A 17,548-nucleotide genomic window follows, 5' to 3' on the forward strand; every position below is an offset into this window, starting at 1 on the left:
TCCTTCCTTCCTTCCTTCCTTCCTTCCTTCCTTCCTTCCTTCCTTCCCTCCTTCCCTCCCTCCCTCCTACCTACATACCTACCTACCCATCTATTTTTAGACCAAGAGTTGCATGCTCTACCTACTGAGCTAGCCAGGCTACCCCATTCCAGTATATATTTTAAAATCACTCATATCTCAGGTGCCCAGCCCAGATGAGCCCTCAGACGACTCCAGTCCTGGCTGCTGTCTGGGACTGCCTCAGAGATTCTGAGGAAGGACCATCAGCCCAATCAATGCACCAAGCCATGAGAGAGAATAACAAATGGCTGTTTTGAGCTATATGGCTGGCTTGGGGGGTGGCCTGTCACATAGTAACAGATAACCAGAACAGATGACAATAGGAAACCGCTCACGTTTCCCTCCACCTCAAACCCTGGGCAGCTTACGCCGCTGTGCCCTGTGTGCCTCCTGGCTGCATGCCTTGTGAGTGTGCAGTGCACACACTGTGCCATGTGCACATCTGTGCACCGGCTGCGAATACCCTACAGTCTCTTTCTCGCCTGGCTAGCTCCTCCTTAGCCTTTGAGAGCCAGCTCAGGCACGATCCTATGCCTCTCCTGCCCCTACAAGCTGGGCTATGTTCCCCTCCAGGCCTCTGTGCACCCTGTCTGTATACAGACTCTGCATCTGACTGGCATTATTATTTTTTTTAAGTTTATTTATTTACTTGGGAGAGACAGAGGCAGTGTGAGTAGGGGAAGGGCAGAGAGATAGAGAAAGGGAGAGAAAGAACCCCAAGCAAGCTCCATGCTAACAGTGCAGAGCCCAGTGCGGGGCATGAACCCACAAAACTGTGAGATCGTGACCTGAGCTGAAACCAAGAGTTGGACACTTAATCAACTGAACTATCCAGGTGCCTGGTATTATATGGAACAGAACAGTTTGCTGAACTGAATGCACAGAGGAAGGGAAGGGAAGAGGCTTGTCTACTCATGGTGTGACCCTGTTTAATTGAAGTCTGCCTCCTTGTCCCAAAATTGAGTTTGGAAAATGGTTCTTACATGGCTATAGTTTACCCTGAGGTATACAGTACCCCTGCCCAGAACTGCAATGATGGTATACATTACACAAAGGTAGTTGAAGATTACATTCAGCTTGGCATCAAGAAGCTACCGTCTCAGGTGCCTGGGTGGCATCTGTCTACAGCCCAGGTCATGATCTCACAGGTTGTGAGTTCAAGTCCCACATCGGGTGAGCTCGAGCCCCGCTTCAGGTGAGCTCGTGCCCCACTTCGGGTGAACATGAGCCTCACTTTAGGTAAAACATAAGTGCCAAGTGAGCCCCACTTCTCTCTCTCTCTGCCCCTTGCTCACTTGCAACCTCGCTCTCTCAAAAAAAACAAAGAAAAAGAAGAAGAAAAAGAAGCAGCAGCAGCAGCAGCAGCAGCAGCAGCTATCATCTCTTAAAAATAATTTGGGACTATATTACTTAGAATAAGAAAAACATGGGTGCCTGGGTGGCTCAGTTGGTTAAGCATCCAACTTCGGTTCAGGTCATGATCTCACGGTTCATGAGTTCAAGCCCCAGGTTGGGCTCTGTGCTGACAGCTTAGAGCCTGGAGCCTGCCTCAGATTCTATCTCCCTCTCTCTCTCTGCCCCTCCCCTGCTTTTGTTCATTCTCTCTCAGAAATAATAAATGGGTAAACTTAAAAAAAAAAAGACAAAGAAAAACATTTCAGAGCTAGGAAAGGCCCCATTGCCTGCTATCCAGGCAACCAGAGAGGTGACCAGTCCAAGGCCAATGGCAGACCAGGCATTCTGCCCCTTCCCCAGCTGCAGGCCCTCTGCATCATTCATTCTGCTGTGGCACCACCAGCGGAACTGAAGGGCTGGAGGGAAGAGAAAGCTACAAGGTCTGAAGCAGCTGCAGGCTGGCAGCTCCCAGCCCGGCTCACCGGGTATGTGGGCTTGGTGGTGATTTCCAGGAGTTTTTGCTTGGCTCTTCGCTCTGCCTCGCGGGCTTCCTGCAGGTCCTGCTTCAGCTGATCTGCCTCCTTGGCCCTGCAAGGAAAGGAGGAGATATCAGGTCCATGAAGGTGACAGGTAGAAGAAAGACAGCCCTCTTCCCCACAGTCCCCCTGGAGAGGAGGGACCTGAGTTAACCCTGATGATGGCAACAGATCAGGCAAACAAGGCCAGTGGTGGGGGGTGGACACTGACATGAACATCAGAACTTCCAAAGCAAGGATAGCATTCCTGAGTACTGTTCACTGCAATGGTAAATCTAAATGGGAAGGGCAGGGAAGCTGCTGGGAAGGAGTCAAGTTCAAACCTTTGCAATTGGCAGAGGGAGAGGAGGGGGGAGGGGCCAACAGCTTCCTCTGCTTAACTTGTGGGTGAGAGTGAGCTAGGCAAAGGTACAGTGCATGAATCAAAGATCTTATATCGGATCGCGAAGGACAGGATGAGAAAGAATCGATTCTTCACAGCCCCCGAGGAAAACGACTGCAGGCCCAGGGCCAACCTCAGGCAAGATGAGCAGCAACGCTGAGGTCTTCGTGCCTCACCCTGCAAGACACAGGACCCAGGCACCAGGCCCAACATCGGTCTTGGGGGAAGTGACCCACACACAGAAAGAAAGGGGCCTGAGACAGGGCAGGAAACAAAGATCCATATTCCCAGAACGACATGCAGAAAGCGGAGAGGAAACTGTAGTGAATGCACCTTGTAGCAAAAAGCCAAATTCAAGTGTTCTAGGTCAATAGAGCCAAATGCTGTGGGGAATGTGCCAGTGTTTATCTGAAGGCTGCAGGACCAGAACAATCCAGAGGCTAGAATACTCTTTGAAAAGTGGAGACTACAGTTCCATCCTTCAACCTGGTCGTGAGCTGGCGCATCCTGGCCACAGACAGGATCCTGGCCCTCCCCTCCTATCTGCCTCGGGAGCCTTAGCACCAAGAATGGCTGAAGGGAAGTGGGTTCCTCATTACCACGTTAAAGGTAAATAGCTGCTCTCTCCCCACATGTCCCCTAAATGAAAAGGGAAAAGAACCACATTTTTTAAAATTAAGAAGAGCCTCCTTATAGCTCCTCAGCTAAAAGCGGTCTGCAGACGTGCTTGATGGCATTCCTGCAAACATGGCTATCAGAGGGACGGCGGTTTATCACAGACACAAGCATGACCAGAGGTCCACTCGACTAGAGAACCGTGTTCCTGAGCCCTTCCACTAACCCCAGCCCCCAAAGCCCACACCGGCTTAAGTACCAGTCCTCACCAACCTGTCAAGGGAGGAGCCTCCCCCCACCCCACCATCCTAGAAGTTGAAGCAGCTTGTGGACAAGTGCGGTCAAGCTCTGCCTCAGGGCCAGGTTACGACTGAACAGCCCCTCGCCTGGGCCCCAGTGCCCTGGACTCCCCACCTCTAACCTCCTCTCCGATTCCTCAGCCATCTTCAGCGCCAGCACCTCAGCCTCCAGCACCTTCTGCTCCATCAGGCGCTTCTCTTCCTCCGTCCGAATGGCTGTGGCCTTGATGCGCTGCATTTCCTGTTCGGCCTCCGCGGCCTTCTGTGCCAGGAGTTTTGCCTCCTCCTCAGTGATTTGGGCCTTTTCCGCCAACAGGTCAGCCGTTTCCTCGGACCGCATCTGGAGAGAAGGGTGCTATCAGCTGGGATGGGGATCGATCACATGCCTGTCATCCCTCCCAGATGTGGCCTCAGAAATTCAGGTCAGCAGGAACCAGAGCGTCAGACTCCCCAGGGCCCTGCCACTGAATGCCCCATCAGATGACACTTTGGCAAGGGCCAGACGGCCACACCCTCAACTTTTCAGAAAGTCCCACCCATGGGGAACAACAAGAAAGCACCTTTTTGAGTACCACTTGAGCCAAGGCTTTTCCCTTTAAATGCGTGGTTCAAACCAGTGGGAGACAGGTAACAATGTTTTTGATTGTCACAAATCAAGAGTAAGGTGGTGCTAGTGGCATCTAGTGGGTAGGGGTCAGGGACACTGCTAACCATCCTATGAGGCACAGGACAACTTTCATCACAGAGGGTGATCTGACCCCCAGGCAGGCAGAGAGGCCCTGCTTTAAAGGCACCCCGGGGAAAGTGGGGCTTGGCCACATATGATCTCCTGCCAACATGGGTGGAAAGAAAAGGCACCGTTTTTGTTTTTGTTTTTTTTTTAGCTGAAATGTCAAAGCAAATGTTACTTATCTGTGGTCCTCAGGAGGCCTACCTAATTCCCAAAACCCAAGGGAATCCCCGTGTAGCCTCCTGGGACCCAGACTCCCCCAGAAATCACCAGTGCTTCGTTGGCCATTGTTGCTTCTTCTTTCATCTGCAGCAGCCTCCTCTCCAACTCATCCCTTGTGCGCTCAGCCTCCTCCCTCATCTGCTTCTCTCGAGCAAGGCGCTGCCGCTCCATCTGGGGGGTGGGGGGGGAACGAGAGTCATGGGGCTCACGACCTACACTGCCACAAGGGTCCTAGAACGCCCAGTGTCCGGAGATGCCCAGGGAGACCCTCTTCGTCCCTTTACTTTAGAGGTTGGCAGTGTCATTCTTGTCACCTACCACCCTCTGTCCTTCAAAACCAGCTGGAGAATCAAAAGCTGTGTCCCTTGAAAAACCACCTAGGGGTGAGGGAACAAACAAAACAACAAAAAAGCCAGCCCTGCCAAGTCCACCTGGATCGAAGGAGGCATTCTTACACACTGTGTGCTGAAATGGCTACCCTGCCGATATCCCTTTTTGTTGGAAGACCTCACGTGGCTCTGCCCAGCAGCGGACAGGATGCAATGCAGATTCCTTCTCCCTGAGATGGAGCCCCAGAAACAGACAGCTTTCTTCTGGTTGGACGAGCCACCTCACCATTTCTCACCCACACGACCCCTCCCACATCTCTAATTTCATCCACAATCACTCCTGCCTCTGACCCACAGAGAAGATGGAATCGTGTAGTTCACACATTGTGTTTCACAGGGGGAAGCCACAGCCCCACGGCACAGGCTCCCAGCCTCACGCAGAGGCAGCTCCTGGCCAGGCCTGCAACAGGAGGGAGCTGAGTGGGGAACACGGCCCCCTGTCCTTAAGGCACTGGTACAAAGCTGCCGCCACCTCCCATGCCTTCTGGATCACTGTGTTAATTGGGCCACATGCAGAGCTTAATAAGGGGAACAAGCACAGGACAAGTGCTATTCTCTGTGATCCTAGGGTATTAACTGAGTTCAGAAAGCAGAAGCCAGAAGTGACCACTGCACTATTTTCTTCCTTAAATAGAGCACATTTAATTACTTCTTGCTTCAATTTTCTCCCAAACCCAAGATTTTTAAGATTGCTGCCTTTTGTAAATACTGAGCCAAAAAAAAAAAAAAAAAAAAAAGGCATTGAGCCTCAAAGGAATAATGCAAAGACAAGCAATAAAATACTGTAAATTCTTCTCTAATTTTTCCCTTGCAGGTCAGTGAAAAGCTTGGCCAGTTTGTTCTCTAATTTCCACTGCATTACAAATTTCCATTAGGTGGATTACTGTATCTCTATTATTCTCCCCTTGACAAAAGCCCAGGCAACCACCTTCCATTCCCAGCACTGCACTTCCCCCTAGACCTCCACCCGATAATAAGGGACCTCTTGTTTGCAAGGTAGTTTAAGTTCACAAAGGCTTTCAGGTGCAATGTGTCCTTTGATCTGAGACAGAGAAGGCATACCATTAGCTCCACTTAACAGATGAGAAAACTGAGATCTGGAAGATAAGTCATCTACTAATGTCACATACTAACTTTCACAGCTGGTTCCAAGGTCAGTGTCTATACTACTGGGCCATGGAGCCCGGCCTGCAGGTGCCAGGCCCCTGCCTCTGCTGTTCCACAGGCAGTGCAGGTGTGGGGTGTATGCACGCTCTTCTCTGCCACAATCTCAAGGCCTACACACTCATTGCCGTCTTCAGATCTCTCACTTCTAAGCTTTGCTCAGCTGAAAAGAGGTCAAAGAAGGCTCTTCTTGAAGTTGCCACTTAGACCGTGCTGGCTCAGGAGCATTTCTTTGTCCAACAAAACCCATTCCACCAGCCTGGCCGCCAAAGCATCCCATGCTGAGTATGCCATCTCAGCAAAGAGATGGGAGCCCTAAAAGCATGCTGGATCAAACTGGGCATTTCATTGTAAATCTCAGGACAGGGAGCCAGCCTCGCCAGAGTACCCACATCAGAGAGCTGCGCACAGACTCATGATTACTGCTCCGAGCCTGTGAGTCCTGCGGGCAGCTGACTGCAGCTGCTGCTACTCTGTCTAGGAGTTAGTCCAAAGCCACAGTGGATATTCTCAGCAGTGAGGCTCAGATTAGTTGTGTGGATTTCGGTGAGCCGAGATAGTTTATGAGTAGAAAACAATGATGCGGACTGTCCAGTCTGCTGATAAGCTCTCCTGGCACCTCCCACCACAGGCAATATGCTGCCTGGGCTGACCCGTGGTGGGGAAGTGTGGCCGAAGTCTAATTAGCATTCCCTCGGTAAGCATGAGATGCTGTCATGCATTCTATCACCTTCTAATTAGAAAAGGACAAGGCTGGGCAAAGGAGACCGGCAGGCAAAAAAAAAAAAAAAAAAAAAGCGAGTTAGCTAGGTGGATGGATGGATGGATGGATGGATGGACAGACAGACAGACAGACCCAGGCTTGACTATCTCTTCCCAAACCTGCATTACTCCCACTTCACTTAAGTGGGGAAATAACTAGAGAGGTTTCCTTTGTATATGCTTTCAGAATTTATTCCTCATTTCCAGAGCAGACACCACACCAGCTGGGCATTGGCCAGTAAAGATCCAACAGGGATAAAATAAGAGAAGGTATGTCCATTGCCAAATGACACCTGTGAGCCTACGACTGCTCCTTACCTCTCAAGCCAAGACCAAGAAGCAGTGACAACAGTGGTTCAGACATGGTCTTTCTCACCTGTTTTCTAGCCTTCTCCTCCCTGGCCTGGGCTTTCATCTGCTGAACTTCCAAAGAATCAGCCTTCCTTCTCCTCATAAAAAGGTCATGGTTCCCAATACAGAGCTGGAGAATCTGTGGCCATGGAAGCAGGAGAAATGTTAAACCCCCAAATGTACTTCACTGCCTACCAGCTCACCAGGGCTACAGCATCTTTGTCTAAGGGCTCTTGGGGGCAGCAGGAAACCTAAAGAGCAAAGCACAGAGTGAAACAGCAAGGCCTTCCCTGCTAATGGCCTCCAGGGCTCTTGGCTCTGGAGACAGGCCTCCAGTACGCCAGGGGGCAAAAGTCACAGGTGAAGGGAGGTGCGTCTTCTGGATGCATCTTATTCTCCTAGGATGTGGCACTATAGGGGCACCTGGGTGGCTCAGTTGGTTAAGTGTCCAACTCTTGGTTTCAGCTCAGGTCATGATCTCATGAATCAAGTGATCAAGCCCTGTATCAGGCTCTGTGCTGACAGTGCTGCTTGGGATTCTCTCTGCCCCTCTCTCTAAATAAGTAAATAAATAGATAAATAAATAAACAAGAATTTAAGATGTGGCACTACAGATGAGGGAGGATAGGAAAGTTCATTTATTAGGGATAACAGGTTATTCACGTGAAAAAACTATAAGCTGAGGGCAGCTGGCTGGCTCAGTAGGTGGAGCATGCTACTCTTGATCTTGGGGTCATGAGTTCGAGCCCCATGTTAGGTGTAGAGATTACTTTAAAAAACAAACAAACAAAAAAAACAACAAAAAACAAAAAACACAAGAAGCTGAAGAAGCTGGATCCCTCCTTTACACCACACACAAAATCAACACCAGAAGGATTAAAGACTTAAATACGAAGATTGAACCCTTGAAATCTCTAGAAAAGAATATAGAAGAATATCTTTTTTTTAAGTTTATTTATTTTGAGAGAAAGAGAACCGCAAGCAGGCCCCATGCTGTCAGCACAGAGCCCAACACAGGGCTCGAACTCAGGAACCGTGAGATCATGACCTGAGCCGAAATCAAGCCTAGAAGAATATCTTTATGATCAGAGGATAAGGAAAGATGTCAAACAAAACACAAAGAGCACAAATGATTAAGGAAAAGATGTATACATTTGTCTATGTTAAAATCCAGCATTCTTTGTTTGTTAAGACATTAAAAAGGAGGAAAAATAAGCCACAAGCTGAGAGATGATATAATCAATAAAGAATACAAACAACCCAGAGAAAAATGGCCAAAGGACATGAAATAAGTATTTGACAAAAGAGACAAAAAGCCTGGCCAAAAAATATACAAAAAGATGTTCAACTTCATTAGTAAATATAAAGATGCTCATTTATATAATACTGAGAAACCATTTCATATGCACAACATATGTCAAACAAATTTTAAAGGCTGATATTATAAGTGCAGAAGACATAACGCAAAAGGAAGTCACACCCACTGCACTGCATCTGTAAATTAATTCATCTCCTTTGGAAAACAACATGGCTTAATCTTGAATTTGGACATACACTACAGCCCTGCACTTGTACTCTTAAGTAGATACTCTCTAGAGAAACTATTGCCCATGTGCAGCAGGAGGCAGGTACGAGAATGTTCCTAACAGCTTTGTTAAAATGGCAGAGAAGTAGAAAGCACTTCACTATTCACTAATAGGAAAATGACATATATATGGGGGTGGGGAGAGAGGGGGAGGGAGACATATATATGTATCATTGTGTGGATATATGTATATATGTGTACATTTATCTGTACACAATGGAATACTATACAGCAGTGAAAATAAAGGGATCATCTCTTTAAGCATCAAACATAGACACATCTCAGAAAATAATGTACAAAAAAAGTGATAAAAGAGCATAGACAGTTGACAGCACTTATGTCAAAAGTACACAAAACTTAATAGTACATTCATTTTTCTGTATAGGAAATAAAGTTCTGAGGAAAAGCGAGCGAATAATGAGCACCCAGCTCAGAATGGTGATTGTCCTCAGGGAGGAGGATGGGGGAAACCAGCAGGGTGCTAACATGGGGGGGTTTAATAGTATCAGAGTGTGTGGTTTCTTAAAGCTGGGTAGTGGGTGTGTAGTTTTTTTTTTTTAATGTTTATTTATTTTTGAGAGAGAGCACAGCAGGGGAAGGGTATAGAGAGAGGGGGACAGAGGATCCAAAGCTGGCTCTGCACTGACAGCAGTGAGCCCGATGTGGGGGTTTTGAACTCATGAACTGTGAGATCATGATCTAAGCCACTGAGCCACCCAGACACCAACTGAGCCACCCAGACACCCCACATAGCTATTTATTTTTGTCACTCTTTATATTTTATTTTTTTTAATGTTTATTTTTGAGAGAAAGAAAGAGACAGAGTGTGAGCCAGAGAGGGGCAGAGAGACAGGGAGACACAGAATCCAAAGCAGGCTCCAGGCTCCAGGCTCCAAGCTGTCAGCACAGAGCCCAACATGGGGCTCGAACTCACGAACTACGAGATCACAACCTGAGCCAAAGTCGTACGCTTAACTGACTGAGCCACCCAGGTGCCCCTTTTTGTCACTCTTTATACCTTCTATACACGTTATACTTATCCTTTTATATATATTAGTTACCTCCATAAAAATACTTTTTAAAAATTCCACATCACAAAATTTAGGTTTGACTTGTTAGGTTAAGCTAAAGAGAAGAGTCTTTCAAGTCTATCGGCAAAGCGTGTAGCAAGTGAGCTACCAATCATTCTACACCTCACAAGAGGTCACTCTCTCAAAAAAGGCGCTCAGTTTCTTAGAAAAACTACAGTTATTAGTAACAAAAACTAGGACCTCAACTTACCAGCTTATTAACACGAAGCTTTGAGGAGTTAAATTTAAAGACATCGATTTTCTTATCCAGTGGTTTAATAGTAAACTGAAAGAAAGAAGCAGAAAAAATTTCAGTCTGACAACCTAAAGTGTTAGCACCAACCAGGAAATTCCACAAAAGCAGCAACCACACTGGCAAAGATCCAGCACAAGGCTGCGCCTTGTCCTGGCTTCCGGCACCCGGGCACTAACCCACTGTGATTTAGAAGCAGCTGAGGGCATGGAGTCTGGGGCTGTGGAAGGTCAGGATCCTGGAAGGGGTGCTGTCAGCACCATCTCAGGCTTGGAAACCTGAACTATGGACCCCTGATGGGCCTGACCATGAGGCCAATGCTGGGAAGCCCACTGCAGCATCCCAGGCCCAGTTCTGCCTTCAGGAAGCTCACAACCTAGCTGGAACTAGACTCATGACTCAACTGCTACTTAAATTACATCATCTCTTAGCGTCTCATCGGGTGGCAAAAATCACAAATGTCGTGGGGATTCAGAGTAGATCTACCATAAGTAGGTGGGAACTTCAGCTGGTCATAGACAAAGAGAATATGAAAGAGGACCTAAAAGATTGGGTGGAGGGCTATTCAGGACAGGGCAAGCGACAGAAATGAGGCAGAGAGAGAAATGAGCAGACTGTGTGTGTGTGTGTGTGTGTGTGTGTGTGTGCGCGCGTGCGCGTTTGACATTATTAGCTCTCTGATGACTAAGATGATATCACGGGCTCATACTGGGAGGAAGGCAGGGGTGGGCTGGGCGTGGACAGTTGGAGGGGTTTGGGTTTGATGTGACAGCATACAGGTCGTCACCACAGGTTTCTGAACGTGGGGATTATCAGATGAAAGCTGTTAATAAAAGGAATAAAGTGCGAAGAAGAGACCGTGGTAGCAGAGGGAAACTGCTCTCAAAATCAAGGGGGAGAAAAGGATGAGTGATAAGGACAGGGTGGTAGCTAAGTAGGAGATCCCAGGGCCAAACCACAGGCAGGGAAGCATATAAAGGACAAACGGCAATTGCTGTTCTCAACCACTCCTGATTACACCATTTCAAAGAAGCACTTAAAAAATGGATATCTATTCCCGAGAAAGCCGTGCTAAGCAGATAAATACATCTGGGAAGATGTATTTTTGGGTATTTCTTTTGCATATTATACTGTCCAAGGAAGGAGGGGTTAGCATACTGAGGACAGAAAATGATCCTTTGGTTAGCTTTTGGTCAAGCTAACTTAGAAGCATTATTGCTCTTGTGTAGGCTGCTATTCGTGAATTTCTTGAGCTTATTTTTGGCTTTGAAGTCAAACCCCGGAGCCGTCAGTGGGAAACCACAAACAGTGGGGAAACCACAGGCTTTGCCAGGACGCGCACAAAGAATCAATGGATCACTTAAAATAAACCAACATTTCTGTTTTGACAGCATGGCTGTCATGCATAACTACTAAGACTACTTCCTATTATGTCAAGTCAGCTTGAGGTCCTCTTACTGCACGAAGTTATTGACATGATGGAACATGATGGTGCCCTGCCCCCGGAGAGGGTATATTAGAGTTTATTGTGTCAGGCTATACTAGGGGAGACTTTAATCCTTGGGTTCTGTGAAGAACGAGTGTTTTGGGAGCCTTTAGCACACAAATGTGTGGATATGCAGTAAACAGACTTTATGAAATTAGAGATGAAAAACTACCGTGCCATAGCATACCTACTACTTTAAGTCATGTGGGGCTTTCAATTTAAGTATTTTAAAAAAGCAATAGTTAAATGCTCCTTTTCTGAGCTACTTAACAAAAAATTTCAGAGCCAGAATGTTTTGAATTAAGAAGCTCAATCTGTCTCATCAAGCATGGCCGAGTAGTTCTCAACCACGTATTGGAAACCAGGAGCCTGGTGTTCCCTTTCTCAAGTTGCTACAAGGGAAGGGAAAACAGGAAATCTGCTCAGGGTGGGGGCTCTGCAGGCAGCAACACGAGCCATCACTGTTCCTCATTCCACACTCAGCGTCCCAGCTGTGTGTCACCGAGCACCATCCAGGCCTACTGCCCTCTGCCCAGTACCCTGTGCTCTCAGGGCTCCTACTCAGCGCCCTGCATCGGAAAAGTGCCCCCAGGGCTATGGCTTTGGTGAACATGGAGCTCAGCCCCTGCTATTCCCTTCACCAATCACCAAGTCGCCTGATCCCTCCACATCTTCACTTCCTGATGTGACACAGATACCCCAAACCCGGCCCCTACTCTTGCAGCATGTTCTTAGGAGGAGAAATCAGAGTCGGGCTGAGAGCGCTTATGAAAGCAGAAAAGCACCGGATCATTATCACGTGTGTCATCAGTCCCTTGCGCTACAGGCCTGTCTCACAGCAGTCCGGTCCTTGCTGGACTGTAACTTCCCTGAAGGTCGAGACTGGCTTTTCTACATCTTTGTTTCCCCTACGAAAACTAACACAAAGCAGATGCTTGATAATTCCTTTAAAATTAACAGAGAACAAACGAGTGAATGAACAAACCTAAGATTACCGTGTTTGGGAAAAATCACCATCCAGTATAGGAACATCTGACTTCTAACTTAGAGTGCTCAGCCAAGTTATTCAAACTTAATTATTTTTGAATTCTCATAAGCAGTTAGCCTGATATTCTTATTTATATCCTCACAGAGAGACAGAAAGAGATACACATACGTATATATACATGTGGGGATAAATACTTAGACAGATATCCCCACCCTACGTATCAAGCACTAGACACCGAGAGAGGATTTAATGTATACCACATTGAAAAACACAAACAGAATTTCTCACCAGAAATGGAAAGGCAAGTAATAAGACAAGGTTACTTTCTGGTTGGTTTACTGTTCTTTGGGGTTTAGTCTTGACAAGTTGAGCTTCCCAGCCTCTTGTTGGTCAGCAGGGGGGGTTTAGTGATGCTACTCGAAAACAGGATGCCAATACTGCTCTGTAAACAGGAAACAGCAACCAAAAACCCAAAACCTGGGGAGTAAAGGATTTTACTGATAACAAGGAGAAGTCCAGGGAGGAGGAGAGATGGGGACAGGCTGGCAGCTGGGCTGCTGGCATGTCTGCATGCAGGGCCTGTCCTACCTCCTTGTCGCTGTACGAGATGTTTCTGATTTCATTCCACGGGAAGGAGATCTTGGGGGTCAGCCTGTTCTCAGGGTCATAGATGTGAAGCCCCAGAGCATCCACTCCAAGCAGCAACTCTGTACCCTTTTTATTCTGTGGAGTCAACAAAGATCAGCCACCGTCAGCTCCAGCAGACGTGTGAGATTTTATTCAACTTCCCAAAGAACCTGGCACATGCTGTTACATCTGACGAGTTCCAACAGGTCCCAACAGAAGTCACAGCTGCTGTGTAACCCAGGGGGCTCCAGCTTCCTGAATTGGGGCAGGCAGAGGCAAAATACCATCCTCATGACTCAGTGTCCCCCAGAGGGATCACTGGGGGCTTCTGTCACTGGCTTGATGGCTAAAGTAGCAGCAATCTAAGCACTGTTACCTCTAATTAAATACAGTAGTCGCCCCACACCCACCCCTTATCTGTGGTTTTGCTTTCCACAGTTTCAGTTACCCCAGTCTAGAAGCAGATGATCCTCCTTCTGAACTACTGTCAGGTCAACAGGAGCCTAACGCTACATCATAACACCTACGTGATCCACCTCACTTCATCTCATCATGCAGACATTTAAGCCTCTCGCATCATCACCAGAAGGGTGAGCACAGTACAATAAGATGTTCTGAGAGAGAACACATTCACATAACTTTTATTATAGTATATTGTTATAACTGTTCTTTTTTATTGTTAGTGTTGTTAATCTCTTACACCTTGAGCCTAATTTATAAGTTAAAATTATCATAGGTATGTCTATACAAGAAAAAAATATAGTATAGATAGGGTTTGGTACTATCCATGGTTTTAGGCATCCACGGGGGCTTTTGGAAAAGTACTCCTATGGATAACGGGGAACTACTATAACCAGGTTATCACAGAGGTAGAATAAAAACTCATAGGATTAAACATTAAAAGAAAAGGTAGGGGGTGCCTGGGTGGCTCAGTCGGTTGAGCATCCAACTTTGGCTCAGGTCATGATCTCACGGTCTGTGAGTTCGAGCCCCGCGTCAGGCTCTGTGCTGACAGCTCAGAGCCTGCAGCCTGCTTGGGATTCTGTGTCTTCCTCTCTCTCTGCCCCTCCCCTGCTCATGCTCTGTCTCTCTCTGTCAAAAATAAATAAACATTAAAAAAAAAAAATTTAAAGAAAGAAAAGGTAGTTGTACTACCAGAAAGAAAATTCTAAGTGCTAGGATCAAATGGTTTTATTTTATGTTAAAATGTAGTCTCAACATGATAAAGCAAATATAGTCAAATGTTATAGAATCTAGACAGTGGGTATCTATGGGTATTTGTTATAAAATTTTTTCAATTTTCTTATATGTCTGAAAATTTTTGTAATAGAACACTGGAAAAAATACTCCAAAGTGAACTGTATATAAATTATACCTCAATAAAGCGGTTTGACAATGTGATGGTACATATGTTGGTTGGCAGGCAGAGCAGACAGAAGGCAAGTGTCCTGGGCCTCCATGTCACTGACCCAGCAGTGGGCCTGGGGTTACATCTTCAGGCTACAGATCCATCCACCTGTGCTGTGTGGTCTGGCCCTTGTGTGGTAGTGGAAGGAAGCTCCCTGCACAAGGACCTAAAGCACCTGACCCCTTGCTGACAAGAAGGAAATTGAACCAGACTCAAAGGCAGGAAAACAGATCTGCAAAGTGAGAAGGTGCTCGGACTGTGATGAGAAGGACCAATCTAACAGCAGGTGTCAGATGGACAAGTGAGCTCTCCAAGATAAATCTTTTTACTCCTTCTAACACCCCAAAGTCAGGAGCTGTCACTAAACCAGGAGAGAGATCCCTCGTCTGCAAAGCTCTTAAAACTACTACATTAACACAGCGAGGCTTTGTACTTTTAAGAGCTGTAGTACATTCTGGAAAACGAGATACTTCATTATATTTGTGACTTTTTTTTTTAAGTTTATTTTTGAGATACAGATAGCGCACACACATGAGCAGGGGAGGGGTGGTGGGGGGTGGCGGACAGAGGATCCAAAGAGAGCTCCGTGCTGATAGCAGAGATGCAGGGCTCGAACTTATGAACCATGAGATCATGACCTAAACTGAAGCCAGATGCTCAACCAACTGAATCACACAGGTGCCCCTGTGACTATTTCCTTTAAATTAAATTAAATTAAAAAAAAAAAAAAAGGATTCTACCCTCTGCTTCCTATCATGATGCCAACATTCCTAGGGAAAAAACAGAGAGGTGCGACTCAAGCAGTCCCTTTTAAATTGTTTTAAGCACATATCTTCCTTAGTTGATGGTGAAATTACAAAAACTTGGACACAAATGATACTAAAATATCCATTAGCTTTGTCTACTGCATTATACAAAACATATACACATACAAAATAGTGTATTTTGGTCTGATTGCTACAGAAATATTCCCGGGCACCTGGGTGGCTCAGTGGATTAAGCATCTGACTTTGGCTCAGGTCATGATCTCACAGTTCATGACTTTGAGTCCTGCATTGGGTGAGCTCGAGCCCCACTCTGGGTGAGCCCTGCTTCTCTCTCACCTTTCTCTCAATGCTGCTGGTGGGATTCTCTCTCTCTCCCCTCTCTCTCTCCGCCCCTCACTCACTTACACTCTCTCTCTCTCAAAAAAAAAAAAAAAAAAAAAAAAAAAAGAGAGAAGAGAAAAAGAAAAAAGAAATATTCCCTAATGAGAAACTGGTTTTTAAGGATTGTAAAACACTACTTTTCTAGAATCTAGATGGTGGGCATATGGGGCAAGAGGAAAGATGTTGCCAAAACCACAGAAATGTGTTAAATTAGTCTGACCTTAAAGAAACCAGACAATTGGGGCACTTGGGTAGCGCAGTGGGTTAGGCATCTGACTCTTGACCTTGGCTCAGGTCATGATCTCACGGCTCATGAGTTCAAGCCCCACAGTGGGCTCTGTACTGATGGTACAGAGCCTGCTTGGTGTTCCGTCTCTCCTCCCTGTGCCCCGCCTCCCCGTTGCTTGCACACACACAATCACTCTCTCTCTCTCTCTCTCTCAATAAATAAAATTAAAAATTAAAAAAAGAAAGAAACAAGACAGTTAGCAAATACAAATTAATAAAACTTTAGAAAATAACCTCGGGGCACCCGGCTGGCTCAGTCAGGAGAGCATGTGACTCCTGAGCCCAGGATAGTGAGTTCAAGCCTCATGTTGGGTGTAGAGCTTACTTAAAAAATATATATATATAGGGTGCCTAGGTGGCTCAGTTGGTTAAGTGTCAGGCTCTTGACTTCGGCTCAGGTCATGATCTCACAGTTCATAAGTTCAATTCCCACATCGAGCTCTGCACTGACAGCACAGAGCCTGTTTGGGATTCTCTCTCTCTCCCTCTCTCTCATGTGCTCTGTTTCTCTCTCTCTCTCAAAATAAATAAACTTAAAAAAGAAAAAGAAAATAACCTTTTGCATGATTATAGAAAATCTTTTAGGTACTTGTTTGCTATACGAAATAACATAACTTGCCAGTATAATTTTATGTAATGAAATCCATTAAAAATTGGTATTTAGAAAACAAATCAGGTAGAAAGCTATCCTAAATTACTTAAAGATTTTATTTTTAAGTACTCTCTGTGCCCAATGTGGGGCTCAAACTCACAACCCCAAGATCAAGAGCCACATGCTCTGCTGACTGAGCCAGCCAGGCCACCCCATATCCTAAATTACTTAAAATGTAATACAATTTACCCAAATTTCATGTAAAATTTATAAGAACCCTGAAAAGGAAAGCAAACCATAACTCCAATAAGGGACGCCTAAGTGGCTCAGTCAGTTAAGGGCTCTTGATTTCAGCTCAGGTCATGATCTTGCGGTTCATGAGTTCAAGCCTGTCAAGCCCCTCGTTGAGTTGTTGAGTCGAGTCTCGGGATTCTCTGTCCCAGTCTGCCTGCTCCTCCCCTGCTTGCATTCGCTCACGCTCTTGCTCTCTCTCTCACTCTCTCTCTCAAAAGGAATAAATACAGATTTAAAAAAAAAAAAACATAACTATAATAATAAAGGTGGACCACTGTGGATGGTTATTTTAACATCTACTTATCTGTAGCTTGGAACCAGCAATGGAATACTAGAGCCAATCGCATGAATTCCTTTGGAAGGAGATCCTAGATGCTGCACCAGCAGCAGAACCTTGGGAGAAAGATGCTCAAGAGGCCCACCCAGCTAGGACTGAAAACAAAAGCCTCTGGTGCAGAAGCAGTGGGTTCCCAGGGGACAGCAGTGGGACTATTAACGGTCTGAAGAGAAAACCAATTAGCCTGCTAGAGAGAACAAGAGTCCCACCCAAACAAATCAGGAATCTATAAAAGCAGCTTTACTCTCCTAGTGCCTTGGGGGAAGAAAGTATTTACAGGTGCTCCCTGTGGGCCAGATCTCACAGAGCCAGAAATAATCAAACATTACACTCAGAGCATTCAAACAGGTTTCTGCTGAGCAGAGCCCAGGACCAGGCCCAAGCCCCCCGGGGGCTCAACTGACACTTAACTACGGAGGATCTAATTGAAGTCCAGAAATAGAAAATGAGGCTATAAGACCCTCTCCTCTTCCTCTTCCCTTCTCCTCCAGTGAACCATTAAAGAGTCTGCTATCCTGGAATAAGGAAGTAACCCATTTTCGAAAGCAGTCTGCCCCTGATTCAGCC

General features: G+C 46.3%; 1 protein-coding gene across 7 annotated transcripts in view; it reads right to left on the reverse strand.

Moving 5' to 3' along the window:
• Window positions 1-17,548, reverse strand: part of NF2 (NF2, moesin-ezrin-radixin like (MERLIN) tumor suppressor) — an 80,789-nt gene that overhangs the window by 19,157 nt on the left and 44,084 nt on the right. For 3 of the 7 annotated variants that reach the window (XM_040463914.1, XM_040463912.1, XM_040463913.1), the window contains exons 8-13: window positions 12,876-13,010; window positions 9,772-9,846; window positions 6,931-7,044; window positions 4,288-4,410; window positions 3,410-3,627; window positions 1,938-2,043 (exon numbers count right to left, since the gene is read on the reverse strand). In XM_040463914.1, coding sequence (XP_040319848.1) covers window positions 1,938-2,043; window positions 3,410-3,627; window positions 4,288-4,410; window positions 6,931-7,044; window positions 9,772-9,846; window positions 12,876-13,010 — 771 coding nt within the window. The remainder of the gene's footprint in view (window positions 1-1,937; window positions 2,044-3,409; window positions 3,628-4,287; window positions 4,411-6,930; window positions 7,045-9,771; window positions 9,847-12,875; window positions 13,011-17,548) is intronic. The other 4 variants (XM_040463915.1, XM_040463916.1, XM_040463918.1 and 1 more) reach the window with 4 other exon arrangements.

Source organism: Herpailurus yagouaroundi, unplaced genomic scaffold (genome assembly GCF_014898765.1).
Source record: "Herpailurus yagouaroundi ecotype Mexico unplaced genomic scaffold, PumYag 428, whole genome shotgun sequence".
NCBI lineage: Eukaryota > Metazoa > Chordata > Mammalia > Carnivora > Felidae > Herpailurus > Herpailurus yagouaroundi.